A 21981-nucleotide genomic window follows, 5' to 3' on the forward strand; every position below is an offset into this window, starting at 1 on the left:
AAGTACACAGGAATACACTACACTACATCTAATAACACACTCTTCATACATTTATCTCTAAAACTAAAATATCGTAAAAAAACTTACCTTCAAATAACTGTATTGATATAATAATATAGATATACAGTAATATAATGTAAGATCCCGGAGAGCCTAGAACTCTGTAGTACAGGTTTCGATCTAGTTCCAACTCCAGACTCTAATAAGAACCAATATTTAAAGAAAACAAAAGGTTTTTAGAAACCTAAATAGTTATGCACTGTAATGTATTCATTATGAGTGGTAAATAAAGATTATATATCCATTTATTTATTGTTATATACCTTTAAACTAATACCATAAAGACATTGATTTCCCTTTCCACTTTGGGTTCGCTGGGAGAAAACTCTTTTAGAGTTGAGCTCGCCTTTGTACATTTACTTACCTCTGTCATATTTTTATGTATGTACTACCAGTGTGTACAGTAAAATATAAATAAATAAATAAAGAAAAAAAAAATGTAGAAATCAAAACTTTTAGATAGGTCTTCTGTTAAGGTCGCCACAACAGAGAGCCATCTATTAAAATTCATGTCTGTTGTGATGCGGTTGCTAAATTGCACACATACATACACATACTTAATTGCACACATACAACAGGAGAGAATGAAAGTGGAAGATGAAGAAAGAACACGGGAAAATAATACTTAAAGGATTATTTGTTATATAATTGTAATATAGTTATACAGTATATGTTATTGTTTTGATGTTTTCTTCGATGAGCGTATCGGAAAACTGTAAAGTAAAAAAAAATCTTTTGCAGTCCGGCTTCAAGTTCTTGATTCAAATTTGACGTAAGTGCCACCACAGGCCTTGATTCTAAAGTCGTCCTTCTTTAAGCGAACTGGGTACGATGTCTTCTGACTTTTCACAATTTTGTAGTGGAGAATGAGGTCGTATAGGAATACCTTCATTTCGAGAAGGGCAAATCTGGAAGCTATAATCAAAATATTATGTTTCACAAAAAAAAAAAACCGACTTAATTTGTGGTAAAACCAGTTATTTTGATTTAAAAACTAAATTATTTAACTGATTTCGATAAAATTTCTATGGGGCATGTTTTTGCATCAGCCTTTAACTGTCCACTGTTGAACATAGCCCCCCCCCATAAGGGGGTATTGGCAGACGGGTTGGCAACTCCAGTTTGGATTTTGGTGATATTTTAAGAGGAGTGTTACTGTCTATTCCTCCACCATAAGTTCGCTTAGTTGCCTCTTACGACACTCACGGGGAAGGAAGGCGTGGCCTATTCTATGCCGGGACCTACACAGCGGTGGCGGTGACGGCATGGCGCGTGTATGATCTAATATATAAGTTCTATGATATTTTATTTATTTAAACTTTAATGCACAGCAAAATTCTATGTACATTTGGCGGACTTAATACTGGACGGTGTTCTCTACCAGTCAAGTATTGGGCAAACTGAGAAATAGGTAGGCAGTGCATTTTTGTATAGAGAAAAAAATAAAGCAATATTTGATACATTCATATAATATAAACATACACATAATATATTAAATAAATAAATGTATACATACAATAAATACATGAAATATTACTGTATAAAACAATTAAATAAAACAACTGCAATAGAAGAGCAAATAGTAATCTATGACTCGAACAGAGTGATGTCCTTTCAGATGGAACAATAATTTTTTTAAAATAATATTTCAAATCTATTTATAACTGGCAGAATTGTGAGGTAACAAACATAAAAAAATACAACCGAATCGAGAACCTCTATCTTTATGAAGTTAGTTGAAAACTAGAAATTTTTCGCATCGCTCAATCAAACTGATTACTGATGCTCCAAGGAATAAAAAAGTGTTTTGAGATGTTCGTGGTGTTGTTCAGCCAGTATTTTTGCTATTTCTAGTATCATAAAAGCATATTTATTGAATTAGATGTTATCTTGTGGAAATCTATATCATTAGTTATCTGATTAGAATTATTTTGTTTAATTCCGCTACCATTAGTATGTGTGCGACTGCCAACACTCGATATTTGACCACCACTATTACTACCAGAAGTTCTATGACCTTCCATATTAGTCATTAATCTCTGACCATCATTTGGTCCAGGCATGTATTGCAATAATTTTTGTGGTCATCTTCGAATGTTGGCAGTCACACATATACTGATGGTAGCGGAATTAAAAAAAAATTATAATCACGTAATTAATCATAATCGGTTTGAAGGGTGGGATATAGCGTGAATTTACAGGGTACAGAGGAATAACACCTGAGTCCTCAGGAATGGCAACGCATGGGGGGTATCATGGGCGAAACAGTATACTCTGTTATGTCCATGGTGCTGCTCATGTCTATAGGCGACGGTTATCACTTTCCATCAGGTAGACCGTCAAGTTGTTTGCTATTCTAAGTTATATAAAAAAAAATATCATAAAAGAAATGACTTTTTTTGTAACGATATTATGTAACGAAAATAAAAAAAAAAGATATGTTTACAGTCTCACTTTCATCCTTATTTGTCATGCCTCCCTAGTACTCTGCTAGTTAAGTATACCCACAGCGCAAGTTGGGTTTACCTACTCTCCATTTTTAGCGTCTTGTAACAGGAGGACATTTTTAATTCTTCTTAATTTTTTTACTATTTTTATGCAGAAAACAAGATGACAGGTGGAATAAAAAGTGCTTAGTGTTGTCTATAGGTGTGAACAATATTAATCTCCCATGCGTTTCCTGAATTGATTGACTTTAGTAATTCTTATTTTAAGATTGTTATTTTTTTCGAGTTTTCGCTATTTAACCGTGTGGTCCTGCCAAAAAATGGACCACCCCTTCTAAAGACAACTAAAGGTGCTTATTGGTCGAGGGATGGGCATCAGCGTCCCTCTTAAAACGTCACCAAAGTTAAAAATGCGATTGCAAACTTACCTGCCAAGCGTGGTACTAGGAAAGTACTAGGAAAACTCCCTAAGGGGAGATCGATGTTCAGCAGTGGACAGTTAACGGCTGATCTGATAATGATTTCTCTTTGCAGAATAAAATCTATTGAATGAATGAATGAGTATACTTTATTTGCATTATACAATATAGGAAATAAACAAGACAATTTACAAACATAACGATACAATTGTATAAGTACAGTAAGGCGGTCTTATTGCTGAGAGCAATCTTTTCAAGACAAGCTTATTTTCTTCTATTTATGGGCATCCATTAAAAAAAAAAAACTTACCGATGCAATTTCTCGGACCCATACCAAAGGGCATGAAGGTGAAGGGTTGTATTTTGTGCTTGTTCTCATCAGAGAAGCGGTCAGGGTCAAACACTTCGGGTTTAGGATGGAATTTTTCGTCCATATGTATGACATTCACCATATTGTATACTATATCGCCGGGGTTCAACTGAGAGGAAAGGAAAATAATGTATTTGATTAAATAATAAATTTTCTATATGCGTAGCGTAAACAAAACTATAGATTTTATTAACTATATCATGATATTTATTTATTTATTATATTTACTAACTAAAGGAGTTTGGCAGTTTCCCAATTCGCTCTCATAGCAACCACAATATATGAAACATCATCGTCATTTCAGCCACTATCAGTCCACTGCTGGACATAAGCCTCCCCCATAGACTGTCATAAAGAACGGTCCTGAACCACCTGCATCCACTGACTCCCTGCGACGCATTTGAGGTCGTCACTCCATCTAGTGGGGGTCGTCCTACACTTCGTTTGCATGTACAAAATATGAAACATAATAAAATTTTATTTACTAAACGCTTTCTAAATAATTTATTGTCTTCTAAACTCGACAAGTTTACAAGGAAATATATCAAAGTCCGGATACGGGCTTATGACACCGTTGAGCAGAGTCAGTGCTAGTGGAAGATGAGCATTCTCCCACAAACACTCAGGTTATGGAATGAGCTCCCTGCCGAGGTTTTCCCAAGAGACTACAGCATGGGGTTCTTCAAAAGGGGGTAAAGAGGTTTCTTCAGGGTTGGCAACGCGCGCGTAATGCCTCTGCTATTGCAGGCGTTCATAGGCTACGGTAACCGCTCATCTCGCTCATACCGCTCGCTCGGTACCATCAGGTGGACCGCATGCGTTTGCCACCTCAGTGGTATAAAAAAAAGAGCATGTTTTGCTAGCTTTATTCTTCTGAACGGAACATGGAAATTCCTGTCGACGTGCTAAAGCATAATTAGAAGGCGCTCGAGAGGATATCGATGCTAGGATGCTCTGAATATTAAATGTATTCCATGTCTTTGCCTGCATGAATATATAAAGTAGTAGTATATAAAATGTTCCAAGTTAGGAAATAATTTTTTTTCTACAACTTACAATAGTAAACAAGCTGACGGCCCGCCTGATGGAAAATGGTAACCGTCGCCTATAGACAAGAGCACATTATTTTACCATGGACATAACATAACAGAGTATCCGTTTCGCCCATGATACCCCCCATGCGTTGCCATTCCTGAGGACTCAGATGTTATTCCTCTGTACCCTGTAAATTCACGCCATAGTCTATCCGTTGACGTCAGGCAGGCAGCTGGTCGTAGGACTAAATCTTGGCTAATATGGACAAAAACATATTACGCCGACTTCAAAATTTATATAATTGGGATAAAGGTAGGACGACTTCAATTATTTGTTATTTTAATTTACAAACTTAACTATTGAACCGATTTTGATAAAATTTCTATGGAAGCAATCTATAAATATATCCTTCCAGATAGTATATAACTGACAGAGTTATAAGGTAACAAATATAAAAAAATACCACCGTAAGAACCTCCCAATTTTTAACTCGGTTTAAAAACCGTTCTGTTGATATTTAATTATAGATCAATTGATTGTATGTTTCTATTTATTACTAATTTCTTTTACATAATGTCTCTATGATTATTTAAGGAAAACTTATGTACCGTTTTAACCGAATTTAAGAAAAAGAAGGTTTTCAATTAGATCGTATGTTTATGTTTGTTACCTCATAACTATGTCAGTTCTAAACTGATTTGGAAAATTCTTTTTTTTATGTAAAACTATATACTTACAGATTGGTCTTATATTGGCATTATATTTATTATATTATTATTTATACTGGTATTGTTACAATTAAGGACTTTTTTTACGACACAATCTTTATCATTAAGTTCTATCGACATAGGCTCTAGATACTTACTTGATAAGGCTTTCCACCTTCTCTAGGTGGCGGCAGTTTGTAAGGTTTACTACATACCCTGTCCATAAAAATCGACGGTGGCCACTTTCTCATTGTTTCTGTGAATTTGTCGATAAAATTTTAAAAAGCATATTAATTAAAATAAAACAGACAAATATGAAAACAAGTATTATTATTGATAAGGATTATAAATAAACAACTAGTATATATCTAGTCTGGCCATAAATACTTTTACATAAAAACTTTTCTTATTTTTAACTTTTTAATAATTTTGAATTTGAAACACCTTTATTATTTTAAAAACTTTTTTCGATTTCGCGCCATTTTACATACGAGTATTTTTTCTTGTTCATTACCAAATTACAATATAGAATGGGGCGTTACAGAAAATATGCACCAAGTGGGTATGGAGCCGTCGGTCATATTCCAGAAACTTCAAAAGCTTGAAATCAATCACTGCAATCCTATTGAATGGCAAACAAGCTGACGGCCCATCTGATGGAAAATGGTAACCGTCGCCTATAGACATGAACAGTAGCATGGACATAACAGAGTTGTGTCGCTCATAATAGCCTTCATGCATTGTCATTCCTGAGGACTAAGGTATTATGCCTCTGTACCCTATAATTTCACTGGCATATCATACTCTTCAAATAGAAATATAGCCATGCAAACAACTGTTTCACGGCAGAAATACGAATAGGACAAAGGTATCCAATTAGACGACTTTTGTACAAAATCTCTTCAATTAAATAAAATGTTACCATTGATCACACAATCCATATACTTCAATTGTGCTACGTTCTCGTAAGACAAAGTTTTGCCATACTCTTCGAATCCCTTGATCTCCTGGTACAATTTTTCCTGGACCTCTGGATTTACGGCCAATTCGTGGACACTAAAAGTTATGGCTCCAGCCGTGCTGTCGAAGCCAGCCGCGAAGAATGTAAACAATTGACTGATTATTTCATCTTCTGTCCATTCTAGAAGCATATTAATCAACTTAATGAAATCTTATGTATTATTTATTCAATTTCGTTAATAAATATGTATGTAAAACATTTCGTTAAATCTGTGGTGAGATAATACTCACCAATGTTTATTATATATATGTATATCAACTTTTTTAATTTAAATTTTTATTAGTTAAAAACAAGCAGACAAACTAACATTTTGTTATATATATATATATATATATATATATATATATATATATATATATATATATATATATAAATAAATAACATGGCGCTTGGTCACAGGACTCATTCGCAAGATGCGCGCGCAGGTCGCGCAGGCGCTTTGTGATTGTTGACTGCGCGCGCATCCCGCGCACGGGCCAGCGACTAGAGAGTGTTTTGTTAACTTGGACATTTTAAAATTTTATTTGTTTTATTGTGAAATACTTATTGTTTTTTTTTAATTATTGATTAAATTTATTTACAATATGAACCTTACTATCAATCCTATAAATCTATCACGGCTTTCTAAATATAGCAAATAATGGCGGTAAGATTAACATTGATATACGCACATATACATATACATAACTATTAAAGTAATATTATTATTTCCAAATGAAATATTTACGAATTAAAACTATGTTTTATAATATGTAAGAACATTAACAAGATATTTAGTTACAGATTTCGAGACTGATTGAATTGAGAAAATCTAATATACTGTCGACTGGTACGGTATACTGGTAGACTGACAGATAACGCCATATGGTGTTAAGTCGATCATTTACACTTTCATTCATTATCATCATTATGTAGGTGTATTAAAATTTAATTAATAAATACGTAAATATCTATTTATTTTGTCATACTAACTCCTTGTAACACTTCTTGGTTTCAGGGTTTCTTCTGTTGTAGCGAATCCGACGTCATCTTTTTCAATAGAAGTATTTTTCAAAGTTCCTTAAACAATATGCAAATAGAATTACTGCAGTTAAATAATCACGCCTCGAGCAGTTCTTGAAGTCATTTCGAATTATCACAGTATAAATATTGATATAATATTTTCACCTGGTAATAGGGAAGGTAAAATGAAAATACGGTTACAAATACATTTTGACACCATACTGTAATTATTGTGCTACTAAAGCTAGTACTCGCGACTTCGTCTGCGTAACTGGGATATCTTTTTATTTTATTTTATTATATCTTGTTTTATATTTAATTGAATTTTGTAGGAAAGAATATGTAATTGTAAATTTAATTTATTATATTAATTATATTATGACATTTATATACATATAATCTGTAGTCAATGTTGTGTACGCCTGCTATAGGTATGCATATCAGCATACTACATAAGAAATGTTTTTTTAATTTATGTATAATATGTATACTGTTGGTGTGCCTAATTCAGAATAAATAAAATAAAAAATAACTGGGATATCTTTTTGATTGTGTATATTGAATAACTGATATCTAATATATCTGTTATTGGGCAAAATATATATATATATATATATATATATATATATATATATATATATATATATATATATATATATATATATATATATATATAGGGGGGAAAAGGGATTGTTAGTAATGGGGACTAAGAATTCCATTGCTAGCAATATATCCAATATAACCAGGTCGACCTCTTCGCGGTTCCCCCTGGAAACTGTTATGATTAATTCCTGATGGGCTAACTGGCCTGTTTTCATCCGCATCGAACACCCTTCACCGGTGCCCCGCCAGCGTATCCCATTAGCGCAGGAGCGGGGTTACCATTCCATTTTCATCCAATAAAAAAATATATATATATATATTGTTTTATATTATCCACATACCTTTGGATGCTTCCATTAATAGATGTATCATGTCATGTCGCACCACATTGTTCTTTTCTCTGTAATCCATTGTTCTTGTAATGGTCTTTTTAAAAAAGGACGTGATCTCTTCCGGGAATATTTTAAGTCCTAATTTCTGTAAAAGAATTTGTAAAATAAAATTATAAAAAAAATCCTATATTATACGTAATATAAATGAGAAAGTTTGTAACGACGGGTGGGTGGGTACAATGTATGTTTGTTACTCTTTCATGCAAAAACTACTAAACGGATTTTTTTTTTTTTTTTTTTTTTTTTTTTTTTTTTATAGAACTTAGAATGGCAAACAAGCTGACGGCCCACCTGATGGAAAGTGGTAACCGTCGCCTATAGACATGAGCAGTACCATGGACATAACAGAGTATACTGTTTCGCCCATGATACCCCCCATGCGTTGCCATTCCTGAGGACTCAGGTGTTATTCCTCTGTACCCAGTAAATTAAAATTACGGATTTGTATGAAATTTGGTTCACGAGTAGGTTATATACTTACTAAAATTGTGTTAATTTTCTTAATTATACAATACATACTTATACAACAATTGGTCCTAAGGTTGTCTTGAAAAGATTGCTCTCAGCAATAAGACTGCCTTACTGTAATTATACAATTGTATCGTTATATTTATTAATTGTTTTGCTTATTCCCTATGTTATGTAATGCAAATAAAGTATACTCGTTCGTTTATTCGCTCATAGAATATTTTATGTACCGATTCTAAGAAAAAGCCGGATGAAATAGCTAGTAATTTATAATTTTGATATAAAATGTTGTATCTAGTTTAATTTTATTCATTCTCTTACACAGAGGCCTCAGTTTGTAATATTATGAATAATTTATTAATTAAGTTATGTATTAATTAATTGTGTTTGTTCATCGACCCATATTATTTTTTGTTTCTAGACAGATTATAACATTAACAAATGCGAACAAGTTATACAAAATCATAGCGTTTCGTATTATTTACTAGTTTTTGCCCGCGATTTCCTTCTAATGTCATGCTTATTACGGTATCTGCGTTAACTTCATCCACTGCTTTTCCTTTATTCACATTATGTTACTAGCTGTTGTGTATCTCGTGTACTTAATTAGTGCTAGTTGTGTACAAAGTATTATTAAAATCCATTCATAACTTTTTGCATGAAAGAGCAACAGACATCTAACTTCCTTATCATTCCGAAAATCCTTACGAATTCTCTCGTTTACAAAAGTAGTTGGACATATTTTTTTTATACAACTTAGAATGGCAAACAAGCTGACGGCCCACCTGATGGAAAGTGGTAACCGTCGCCTATAGATGTCTATGGTACTGTTCATGTCCATAGGCGATGATTACCACTTTCCATCAGGTGGGCCGTCAGCTTGTTTGCCATTCAAAGTTGTATAAAAAAAAATATTTATTAAGCTAAATTGTATGAAAAAGTTGACCCGCTTTTCTCGTATCATTTGTATGGAGATACTCTATCTATATAATCTAATACTTGGTCATAACTTTTAATTACCTTTCCAAATAGTGGGTATTGAGAACATATATACATTGCAAGTTTCCGATTGAAATTAGAAACGAATAGATCTGTGCTCATTTTGAAGAATTCATTTTCCTTGTCTTTAACAGAGTTGATTTGAAGCCCGAAGCCTGCTGATGCAATGACGTCGAGGGTATACCGACGTACCAGATCCTCAACGTTAAATTCATCAGAAATATGTTCTGTAAAGATAGAGTCAACAGTTAAAATTGAGTTCCACAAAAAAATTTATTTCAATTTTGAACATTAATTTAGGATAAACTAGTAGTGGTAGTAGGTAGTAGGTAGATATTTGATAGAGTTATTAATTCATATTTACATATATTCCTGAGTTTATCCTAAACTAAATTTCCTTATAAACCAATTTCAATTAGTGTAAATAAGTTTCTTTTTTTTTTAATGATGGGTTGGTGTTCCTGTTCTCACTTTGATATTATATTTACTTATAATATTTAAAGAATATTTGTGTTGTTAAGCCATATATATATGTTCATTATTTACAACTCTGTATGTATTTTTTTACCAGAGGGAGACTTTGTACAAAAGTCGATTGCTTGGGTACCTCTGTCCCATTTGTGTTTCAACCGTGAAGCAGTTTTATTTGCATGGCTGTGTTTCGGTTTGAAGAATGGGATATGGCGTGAATTTACAGGGTATAGAGGAATAACACCCGAGTCCTCAGGAATGACAACGCATGGGGGGTATCATGGGCGAAACAGTATACTCTGTTATGCCCATGGTATTATTGTTCATGTCTATAGGCGACGGTTACCACTTTTCATCAGGTGGGCCGACAGATTGTTTGCCATTTTAAGTTGTATAAGAAAATATATAATAATGGAATGACAACTCCGCCTGCGCTAACGGTATACACCGGCAGGGCACTAGTGAGAAGAATACATCTGGAATTCAGCATGATGAGTTCTAGGGGGGACCATGTAGAGGTCAACCTGACAGGGTATATTGCTAGCAATGCAACTGGCAGTTCGCATTACTAACAATCCCCTCCTGACGATTAGTAGTTCGGTATAAGTACAATGATTTAGTGAGAAAATATGAAAAAAAAAGATCGTTTACAAATTTGATCACATTCGTGGTCAGTTTTCTGAAAGAAAAAAACCTTGCATCCAAAAAAAAAAACAAGATGGCGGAAACTATTCAACAGTACGTGCATACTGTTAACACTTAAAAGTTTTGCTGTTCAACCTTTTATGTGATCCGTGATGTTATGGCCGACTTCGCTCATAAAGTTCATCATGAGCCTCATCTTGGATCCAGTGAACGCTGGGCTCAGAGTCACTCGCATGTCACGCCATTTGTCATCTGTAATTATTTATTTATTTATTAAACTTTAATACACCTAGATAGTGTAAATGGCGGACATAACACCATAATGGCGTTATCTACCAGTCGACCGTAGAGAGTAGTAACAGAAAATATAATTCAAACGTAATAAACTATATTAATTTAAAACAATAATATAGTATTATTAAAATATTATTAATTATTAAAATACCTTATAAACGTTATTTTATCAAATACTATTTGACAATAGGTATTTGATTGAAACATTTTGTATTGGCTTCTAAGAACAATTTGTACGAAGGGAAAAATTGGAATTTTACGTATTTCCTGGTAATTTTTCCAATTTTTCACTTCATAAGTACGTGCATCGGATTTCAAAGAGTATTTGTGAAAAAAATAATTATCGATTGGCCCAACCATTCTCGAAATTTTCACATTAAATGATTTATTATCTTTTTTTTTTTTTATACAACTTAGAATGGCAAACAAGCTGACGGCCCACCTGATGGAAAGTGGTAACCGTCGCCTATAGACGTGAGCAGTGCCATGGACATAACAGACTATACTGTTTCGCCCATGATACCCCCCATGCGTTGCCATTCCCGAGGACTCGGGTGTTATTCCTCTGTACCCAGTAAATTCACGCCAATCTTTTATATAGATAAAGTTTTTGTCTATATCAATAATGTGAATAGTGTGGCATAGAGACCGAGAAAAAGAATAGATATTGTATTATTACTTTTACCCCCAGGATATGAGACCATTAAAGGGACAAAGCACAATATATCAGAAGAAGGAAATTATTGCATGATGACCAGTTTGGCAATAAACAGTTGGCTAAATAGGCTCCTCTTACAGTAGAGAGTGAATATGGCGCCCGGAAGTTAGTCAATAACAAACAAACATGATTCGTAATTGATTGTAGTTCTCTTGTCATTTTATCAAAAGCTCAAGTTTTATTTGAAAAAAGTTGAAAAGCAACAGCTAAGTTTTTTGTCCGTTCATCTCAGCGGAAATTTCATTCCGAACTGGGAGGTAAATTAAAAAAAATTATCAAAATTATATAATATATTATATTTTAATATTTATAATTAAAATAAAATATTTATTTATTTCAAAAATGAAAATTCACGAGAATGTTTTTTTTTTATACAACTTAGAATAGCAAACAAGCTGACGGTCCACCTGATGGAAGGTGGTAACCGTCGCCTATAGTTCGCATGTTCGGGCATAATCTAAATCCGTAGTGATTTATATAATCCCTTTTTTTTCTTATGAGCTTATTCTTAGGATATTGTTCACGAAAAATTTTTATACGAATGTAAGTAAATAAAAAATACTGATCACTATAATACATACCTTTCATCATAAAAAGACTTCCACCGAACAACGGATCTATGTCTTTATCGAAGAATTCTTTGTGGTTTACAAAATGATCAAAATCTTTAATGGTAATCATTTTTATCAAGTCAGGATCTCGGATCAAGACTATTGGCGTACAGCCTTCTATGAGACCAACGTACCTGTAAATATTTGTAAACGGATTTCTTTTTTTATTATTATTTTTATTAAAGAATTTCGAGACTGACTCTTGGTATCAACAGAATATCAGTGTTTTGCTCTTTTCAGGGCAAAGCAATAAACTGAGTTGTGACCATTTTGTGTTATTATGGCACACGTATGAAAGAAGGAAATTGTTGTTTTATATATTTTGCTTTTTGTTTTTTTTTGTTGCTTTTTTGTTTTTCATTCTTCTATCTCTTTTACTGTGTATGTCTGTTTTATGTATGTGTATGTTTGTATTGTTATTAGTGTGCTGTAATGCATTTAAATTATTTAGGTGTCTATCTATCAAAACATAATTTTTTGGCGTAGCTTGTATTTTTTATTTTTTTCTGTATCGGTGAGAGATGGTAAATGAGTATGAAGTCAGGATAGTTAGTTCATCGCGACGACTTCACCAGGAGTTAATCACAATGGTATTTGATGGTCAATTTAAATGTAATTATTAGTTCTTATTACTAACAATCCCCTCTTATTTGCGGGTAAAAATATGACTTAAAACATTGGGCCAAGATCCCCCAATGGTAAACTGCTATAAGGAATGGCCCCTTTCCATATGGTAGTATATGGGGGAAATCTATGTTCAGCACTGGACAGATAAACGTTTAATATGGCGATGACATGATTTAAATATATAAGTAGGGGGAGGGGATTATTAATAATGGGGAGGTTAGCCCCTATTGCTATTAATATACCCTTTTCAGGTCGACTTCCACACAGTTTCCCCTGAAAGTCATCATGACAATTTTTTTTTTATACAACTTAAAGTGGCAAACAAGATGCGGTCCACCTGATGGAAAGTGATAACCGTCGCCTATAGACATAACAGAGTATACTGTTTCGCCCATGATACCCCCATGCGTTGCCATTCCTGAGGACTCAGGTGTTATTCCTCTGTAACCTGTAAACTCACGCCATATCCCACCCTTCAAACCGAAACACAGCCATGCAAATACAACTACTTCACGGTTGAAACACGAATGGGACAGAGGTGCCCAAGCAATCGACTTTTGTACAAAGTCTCCCTCTGGTAAGTAAGTAAGTAATTTATCGTTGTATTCGCCACGATGGTTTAACTGATCTAACCCAGAGAATTCATCGATGGAGTTGACATTGCTAGCGAGTCCGTGAGATAAAATGAGATAGCAACGTCGAATGTCTCATTCTAATTTTATCTCACGGACTCACTAGCGATGTCGATTCTATCGATGAATTTGCTTGCCACTTGTCTAGAGGGCCTGCCTTTTTATCATCACCAATAATCCCTTATTGTTGCCCCGTCAGTGTATAATATATAGGTGGACAAAATTATCTGCTAGAAGAAATATCTACATGAAAAGGTTTTGCTGGAAGAAATCTCTTATTAGAGATAAGCTCGCCTTTGTACATTATTTTTATAATGAATTGTGATTAACAGTATGTTTTATGTACAATAAAGTATAAAGATTCTTTATATATTTTTTACATGCAAACTTTAATAAAAAAATAGTAATCAACTAAAACTCACTCACTTTTCATCCGGGAAAGCTCTGTATACAGCGTTTAAATCTTCTACATAATGTTTTTTGGCAAATGTACTGTCATACATGTTTCCGAACATCGGAACGCCGGATAGAAATTTCACACCTCTTCTCTCAAAGAAATAGTGTATTTTCTTATACACGTACAAGTAATAAAAAAATGTAGAGGTGATTATAAATATTATAAGTTCTCCAATCATACTGTCGCAGTACTAGTTGTTGTCGCTTTTGATAGATGAATGGCCGTGGAGCAGAATTGACCTTGCTTCGTTGATATTAATATCATATTGTGATTGAAGTACATACGACAGATTCTATAGTTGATGCGACATACGTAGAAGGTTTTTGATTAAATATATTTTCTTGTACTAGACGTAATACGAAGGGTACATTTATTAAGGTATTATTATTTGTATATTTATTTATTAACTATATATATATATATATATATATATATATATATATATATATATATATATATATATATATATAACTGACCTGCTTCTTCCTCACCTATCATCCTTCACGGGTGCCCCGCTGGTGTATACCGATAGCGCAGGTAGGGTTACTATTTCATTATCATCCATTAATAGATAGCAATGACGTTGTTATAACCCATTACTAATGACCTCTTATCCTCAAAATCGGTTCAGATTAGGTAACATAATTAGCACAGACACAATAAACAAAGGAAATTGAGAACTTCCTTTTGAGAGGAGAAAGATATTGTATTATTATTAGATTTGTATTTGTCGTTCTATAAGGATCAATCCTGGGGCCACTTCTCTTTGAATTCAATGAATAATTTATGTGATGCAGGTAAAGCGTGTCAGATTTCACTCTATGTAGAAGGTTATGTCCCTTTTACTTTGCTCATTCCAAAAATAGTATTGTAAATGAAACTCTAAATATAAATGCTCTTGAGTTATTGTTACATGAAAAGAAAAAAAGCTACAGTTATATTAGAGAAAAAAGGTATTATATGTTTTAAGGATAAAAATATCTAAGTACAGTTTGAGAATGCGCAGCTGTATTACAAGGTTACGAAAATATATAAAAGATTTCACGTATTAATTCTATTGCATGTTATAAAAATAAACTAAAAGAATTTCTTGTAGAAACTCCTACTGAATACTAATTACCTAGTACCTAATATATTATTATTTAATTAATATCTATCACTCCATAATAGCTTTCTCTTAAAATAACATCAAAGCCTAACTGCGGTTGCCAACCCGCCTGCCAAACATGGCAACCACTGGCATCTCGTATAGTGATGCCTATGTTTAGCAGTGGATAGTTAACAGATGATGGGAGTAGGAAAAATAAGAAATGGAACATGTTATTTTTTAAAGAAGGTACTCGTTTTATACAATATATACAATAAGAATGTTCTAACATAAGAGAAGTAATATAATGATGTAGATTCAAGTATATTCAAGTATATTTTCTAAACTTCAATTAATTCCAACAAAGTTGTTTTTAGATACTAGCTAGACATCGAATTTGTCTAAAAAAATATACGTACATTCGAAAAACATTACTCTCCTTTTTGCGGCAGTCGGTTTAATAGCATAAAACGTTTATTTACATTGATCTGAGGCACCTACTTGCGGAATTTATTTCAATATTTTGTATTTGTATTTGTATTTATTGGAACCATAAAAAAAAAAAAATTACAATTGTAGGGTAGTGTACGATAACAGCCACATTAATTAAAAATAACTGTGTCGTGGCTGTCAACGCCCACCTCCTCAAGGCAGAAGCGCTAGCGTTCCAGTATAATAAATAAAACTGTTAATTAAACAAGAAAAAAAACATATACCTACATGTAGCACATATATATGTGCTCAACATACATATAAATATTTAGACATTTAGTTTTACATTTATTTTTACATTTTATTATTATGTTGTTATATTATATTAGTTTAGTTATATAGCATGCAAAGGAACTAGTATAAGTTATATAGTATTTGGAAGTTAGTGTGCGTGCGTGTGTGTGTATGTGTATGTGTATGTGTATGTGTATGTGTATGTGTATGTGTATGTGTATGTGTATGTGTATGTGTATGTGTATGTGTGTGTATGTGTATGTGTATGTGTATGTGTATGTGTATGTGTATGTGTATGTGTATGTGTATGTGTATGTGTATGTGTATGTGTATGTGTATGTGTATGTGTATGTGTATGTGTATGTGTATGTGTATGTGTATGTGTATGTGTATGTGTATGTGTATGTGTATGTGTATGTGTATGTGTATGTGTATGTGTATGTGTATGTGTATGTGTATGTGTATGTGTATGTGTGTGTGTGTGTGTGTGTGTGTGTGTGTGTGTGTGTGTGTGTGTGTGTGTGTGTGTGTGTGTGTGTGTGTGTGTGTGTGTGTGTGTGTGTGTGTGTGTGTGTGTGTGTGTGTGTGTGTGTGTGTGTGTGTGTGTGTGTGTGTGTGTGTGTGTGTGTGTGTGTGTGTGTGTGTGTGTGTGTGTGTGTGTGTGTGTGTGTGTGTGTGTGTGTGTGTGTGTGTGTGTGTGTGTGTGTGTGTGTGTGTGTGTGTGTGTGTGTGTGTGTGTGTGTGTGTGTGTGTGTGTGTGTGTGTGTGTGTGTGTGTGTGTGTGTGTGTGTGTGTGTGTGTGTGTGTGTGTGTGTGTGTGTGTGTGTGTGTGTGTGTGTGTGTGTGTGTGTGTGTGTGTGTGTGTGTGTGTGTGTGTGTGTGTGTGTGTGTGTGTGTGTGTGTGTGTGTGTGTGTGTGTGTGTGTGTGTGTGTGTGTGTGTGTGTGTGTGTGTGTGTGTGTGTGTGTGTGTGTGTGTGTGTGTGTGTGTGTGTGTGTGTGTGTGTGTGTGTGTGTGTGTGTGTGTGTGTGTGTGTGTGTGTGTGTGTGGTGTGTGTGTGTGTGTGTGTGTGTGTGTGTGTGTGTGTGTGTGTGTGTGTGTGTGTGTGTGTGTGTGTGTGTGTGTGTGTGTGTGTGTGTGTGTGTGTGTGTGTGTGTGTGTGTGTGTGTGTGTGTGTGTGTGTGTGTGTGTGTGTGTGTGTGTGTGTGTGTGTGTGTGTGTGTGTGTGTGTGTGTGTGTGTGTGTGTGTGTGTGTGTGTGTGTGTGTGTGTGTGTGTGTGTGTGTGTGTGTGTGTGTGTGTGTGTGTGTGTGTGTGTGTGTGTGTGTGTGTGTGTGTGTGTGTGTGTGTGTGTGTGTGTGTGTGTGTGTGTGTGTGTGTGTGTGTGTGTGTGTGTGTGTGTGTGTGTGTGTGTGTGTGTGTGTGTGTGTGTGTGTGTGTGTGTGTGTGTGTGTGTGTGTGTGTGTGTGTGTGTGTGTGTGTGTGTGTGTGTGTGTGTGTGTGTGTGTGTGTGTGTGTGTGTGTGTGTGTGTGTGTGTGTGTGTGTTTATTTAATATATACAAACGTAGTTATTTTAATTTAAGTACATAATAGTTTTTCGGTGCTGTCATAGTCTAATTTATGAAGCCATTGGTACAGTATTTTTTTACATTCACGAAATGTACGTGGATATATGGTAAGTTCTTTGTTAACTTTATTATATAATACTGAACTTTGATATTGGTATTGACGTCGTACTGTTACTAAATTTGTGAATGGAGTGTGACAAATCTTATTAGGTCTACGTTTGTTATTGTCATTAGCCGCATTAAATGTAGTATTCGAATGTCTACGTAATACTGTTCTAAATATATATGTTTGTCTTACAGTCAATACATTACAAAAACTATAGAGCTCATTTGTTGGGTGATAAATTGGTTTATTGATCATAACTTTCAAAACAACTCGTTGGGCTCTTTCCAATTTTAAAAATAAGCATTTTCCAGAGCCTCCCCAAACTGGGATACAATATCCTATAATAGAATGAGCGAGGGCAAAATATACATTTTTCAAGGTATTTAAATCTGCGCAATTTCTGAGGTTTTTAAAAATATAAATTAATTTTCGAACTCTTGATATTAATGATTCAACTTGAACATTCCATGACAAGGTACTGTCAATTTGTATACCGAGGTATTTTATATTATTAGTACGGGTAATTTTAACACATTGACAATTGACATTTGATGACTTACACATATGTGCAGTCAAGGAAAACGAGGGAGAGGGTTGAGAAGATAATCTTGGAGCAAAAGTGATGTATTTTGTCTTATCTAGGTTTAGTGTTAATAAATTATAGGAAAGCCATCGCATCACATGTTGAAGTGAAGATTCAGCATACATCTGAGCCTCAGACCAATCCTTACCATGAACAATTATGACAGTATCGTCAGCGTAGGTTACTATTTTACAATTTGGTAGTTCGATCTTACAAAGCTCATTTACATAAATCAGGAACAGCGTTGGTCCGAGGACGCTACCTTGTGGAATGCCGTAGTTAAGAAACTCTTCCCCGCTAATATAGTTATCAATTTTTACAAATTGTGAACGATTGCACAAGTAACTTGAAAAGATTTCAAGCGATATACCTCTTATACCAATTTGCTCCAATTTGCGAATTAATAACGGGACAGAGACAGTGTCAAATGCCTTTGACAAATCGAGAAATATTGCAATAGTCTTAAACTTATTATTAATGTGGTTAGTTACAGAGCCAGATAATTCCAAAATGGCATCTTCTGTGCTTTTTCCAGATGTAAAGCCGAACTGGTTAGTAGCAATAATATTATGTTTATTTAAATATTTTATAAGCCTATAATTTAGAATTTTCTCAAAGATTTTTGATAATGTTGTTAATATAGAAATTGGCCTATAATTACTGACACTATCTCTGTTTCCGCTTTTATATATAGGATGTACAAGTGCTTTTTTAAACACTACAGGGAAAATTCCAGAAGATATACAAACATTAAAAACATGACAAATGATTGGAACTAAAGTATGTTTAGCAGCTTTAATCAAAGTAGCTGAAATGTTGTCATAACCAATCGCACAATCCGATTTTAGACCTGTAATAATGCGTTCGATTTCTTCATTGTCTGTGTTATATATAACCATAGAATGTAATGGTTGAGCTATTGAGCATTGTAAATCAACATCAGAATTAGAGGTGGTAGAGGAAGAGACACCAGGACAGGATACAATTTTCGATGCTAAATTTTTTCCAACATTAGAAAAATAATTATTAACTTCATTAATTGACTGTAAAGGGTCAGTATGCATTGAAAGAAGCTCACTAGCCGACACTTTTTTATTGTGAAGATTAGACACAGACTTTATGAGATTCCATGTACCTTTTAGATTATTTCGATTTTTATAGAATTCCCTTCGCTCATATTCACGTTTTACTTTTTTAAGTAAATTATTACAAAAATACTTGTAACGTGCATAAATTACCTTAGCTATATCATTGTTTGGGTTTCTTTTTGATTTTTTATAAAGTTTATCTCTATTACGTATACATCGCAAGAGTCCTGTTGTTATCCAAGGTTTAATGATTCTATTTTTGTTAGAAATATTTATAGTGCGAGTGTTATTGTGAACTACTTTAGAAATAATATTGACCAAGGTGCTAGCCGCAGCATTTGCATCATTAGAATGTATTACGGAAGAAAAGTCAGTCTTATCAAGTTCAGATATGCAAGCAGAAATATCTGTTCGCTTAGAAAAACTAGTATGTTTTTGTTTAACGACTTTAAGTGTGCAAAGAATAACTAAAGGAGAATGATCTGTAATTAAGGAGTCAAGAATCAATGTCATTGCTGGTTTATTAGATTTAATCATTACATGATCTAAACAGTTTTCGTTACGCGTTGGGAAATAGTGTCCTGGCAGCATACCATTCATTAAAATTGTATTAAGATATATATCTGAATTATTGTCATTGTTATTAGGTGTTATATTTATATTAATATCACCAACAAGCACTATAGTTTTAAATATTTTTAGCGAGTTAAAAATTATATTCAGACTATGTATAAAATTGTTAATATTTTGATATGATGGAGAACGATATAATGCAATAAGAACTACCTCAGTAGAAAGTTTCAAGATTAAACAGTTAGCATCAACAAATACTGGCTTTTCAATAGTATGAGCGATATAGTGTCTAATATAAATTACTACTCCATCATTTTGATTTTTGAAGTCAGTGCTATGGGATACAAATTCAGGTATAACTGGAATAAATGGACACTTACTAAGCCAACACTCCGATAGAACAATGACATCAATATTTATGCTAATTCTTTTTAGAAGTATTAAGAGATTATTAAAATTTGTGGTATTACCTAGACTTCTTATATTGAGATGTATAATTTTAAGGGAATCTGTAACATTAGTTAAATAAGTGTTACATTGCTCTGGGGAAGTTATATAGGAATTAAAAACTGTTAATTGATCTATATCATTAGCGATTTGTGTACTATCCATTATCTATAGATGAAATTAACATGTTATACGATTTTACAAATATTTTCGAGGTATATAAATTAAGTTTACTATTAAAGTTACAATTATCTACAATATAAATAAAATTAATAATATAAAAAATGTATTGAAAAGAATTGGCTTCTTTTAAATTAGAATGAATCTGCACACACACGAAAAAAAATATGTGTAAGTGTAAAAATGTTGTGTAAAGTGTAATATGATTAGAACAGTTTATTGTTGCATATATCAGATAATTAAAAGTATTTGACAATAATAAATAGTGGTAATAAATTAATATTGTGACAAAAATAGGGATCACTACAAAGATTATGGTTAAATGGAGTACAATACAAAGAATACAATTACTGCAGTGAACAAAAACAACTAGTCACTTAGCGGCACTCAAATTTTGTAAATCTATCTCATCTTTAATATAATGCAAAGTATCACCATCATTTTTTCTTATAAATATTTTTCCATTGACCGTCCAGCAGTAGCGGTAACCATTACTCTTCGAGAAATCTCGAGCAAAATAGAATAATCTCTTCATCTTAGGTGACAAGTTTTCAGATATAAATAACGGTTTTGATGGCCCACTAATTTTCAGATGTTCAGTAGTTAATGACTTTCCCTCTTTACGGTACCTTTTAGACATTTGAATAAATTTTTCTTTCAAAATATTGCTGTTGAAATCTACAATGACGGTCTTATTTGATGGATCTCTCGCGGTTACACGAAAAACATTCTTTACTTCATGTGGCTGAATAGAAACATTAATTATAGCCCCAGTCTTTATTACCGTGTTCAATAAATCCTCTTTAGACTCCTGTTTCTTTACAGGGATATTTCTAATTTCTACACAAGTAGATCTAGCGCTACGTTCCATTCTTTCCAACTTATCCTCTAATTCTCGTATATGTATCAAATTACTGTTACGGTCCGCCTGCAACTGGTCAATTTGATGTTTTAAAATTTCGTAATTTTGTGATAAGAAATTTATTGACAATTGTATATCACTATTCTGCATCTTAATTTTTTCCACCGTTTCATAAATCTTTTCCATATTTTTATTCTGTTGGTCTTTAAAATCTGAGATCATAGTTCTTATTTCTAACATAAAAGCTGATAAATCATTGTTTAGATCTGATCTCGAGTCCGAACATTTGCGTTTGGCACGTGATGTAATACACAGCGATTCACCATCAGGATTATTTGTTTGTCTATTGACTGCAATATTTGGCTCAGATGAGCTATGTTGAAGTGTCAGACAACTTAATTTGGTTGTCGCTGAAGGTTTCGTTGGAGAGCGATTTATAGGCATTCTGGTTCTTATATAATCTATAAATCGCTTTGCAATATAATATTCACACTGATTGAATGTAAAAATTATTACAAGTGAAATTAATAATTACTCACTATAATCGCTGTCGCTTATAATCTAAGCGGCCGACAAGTGAATGCACGCGGGGGGAGTGGTCACCGCACGCGCTGCGTAGTTTACAATGTTGTCTTCGTCTTAACTCCCAAGTATTTCCAACCTTAGATCACTAACAACTACAATTACTTTTTGCTTGCCAAGTACTCGGTTTTTAATTTATTAAACAAATAAATAAGTGGACACGTCTAAACGCTTCCGCGGTCCGGAGGGAAGAGGATAAAAT

General features: G+C 33.5%; 1 protein-coding gene across 2 annotated transcripts; it reads right to left on the reverse strand.

Annotated features, from left to right (window-relative positions):
* Window positions 1-679: 679 nt before the first annotated feature.
* On the reverse strand, window positions 680-21981 carry LOC113514657 (probable cytochrome P450 9f2). 2 transcript variants are annotated; one of them, XM_052894705.1, is made up of 11 exons: window positions 21737-21981; window positions 13948-14324; window positions 12233-12396; window positions 10775-10891; window positions 9545-9750; window positions 8006-8141; window positions 7032-7118; window positions 5961-6179; window positions 5197-5294; window positions 3237-3405; window positions 680-975 (listed from the first exon to the last, which is right to left on the reverse strand). In XM_052894705.1, the coding sequence occupies exons 2-11, from the start codon at window positions 14154-14156 to the stop codon at window positions 809-811; spliced, it is 1572 nt and encodes a 523-aa protein (XP_052750665.1). In that variant the 5' UTR covers window positions 14157-14324; window positions 21737-21981; the 3' UTR covers window positions 680-808. The 2 variants fall into 2 exon arrangements, with proteins under 2 accessions (XP_052750665.1, XP_052750668.1); XM_052894708.1 differs by lacking the exon at window positions 13948-14324.

The sequence above is a fragment of the Galleria mellonella genome, unplaced genomic scaffold, assembly GCF_026898425.1.
Source record: "Galleria mellonella isolate WM207_F2 unplaced genomic scaffold, CSIRO_AGI_GalMel_v1 utg116, whole genome shotgun sequence".
Lineage (NCBI taxonomy): Eukaryota > Metazoa > Arthropoda > Insecta > Lepidoptera > Pyralidae > Galleria > Galleria mellonella.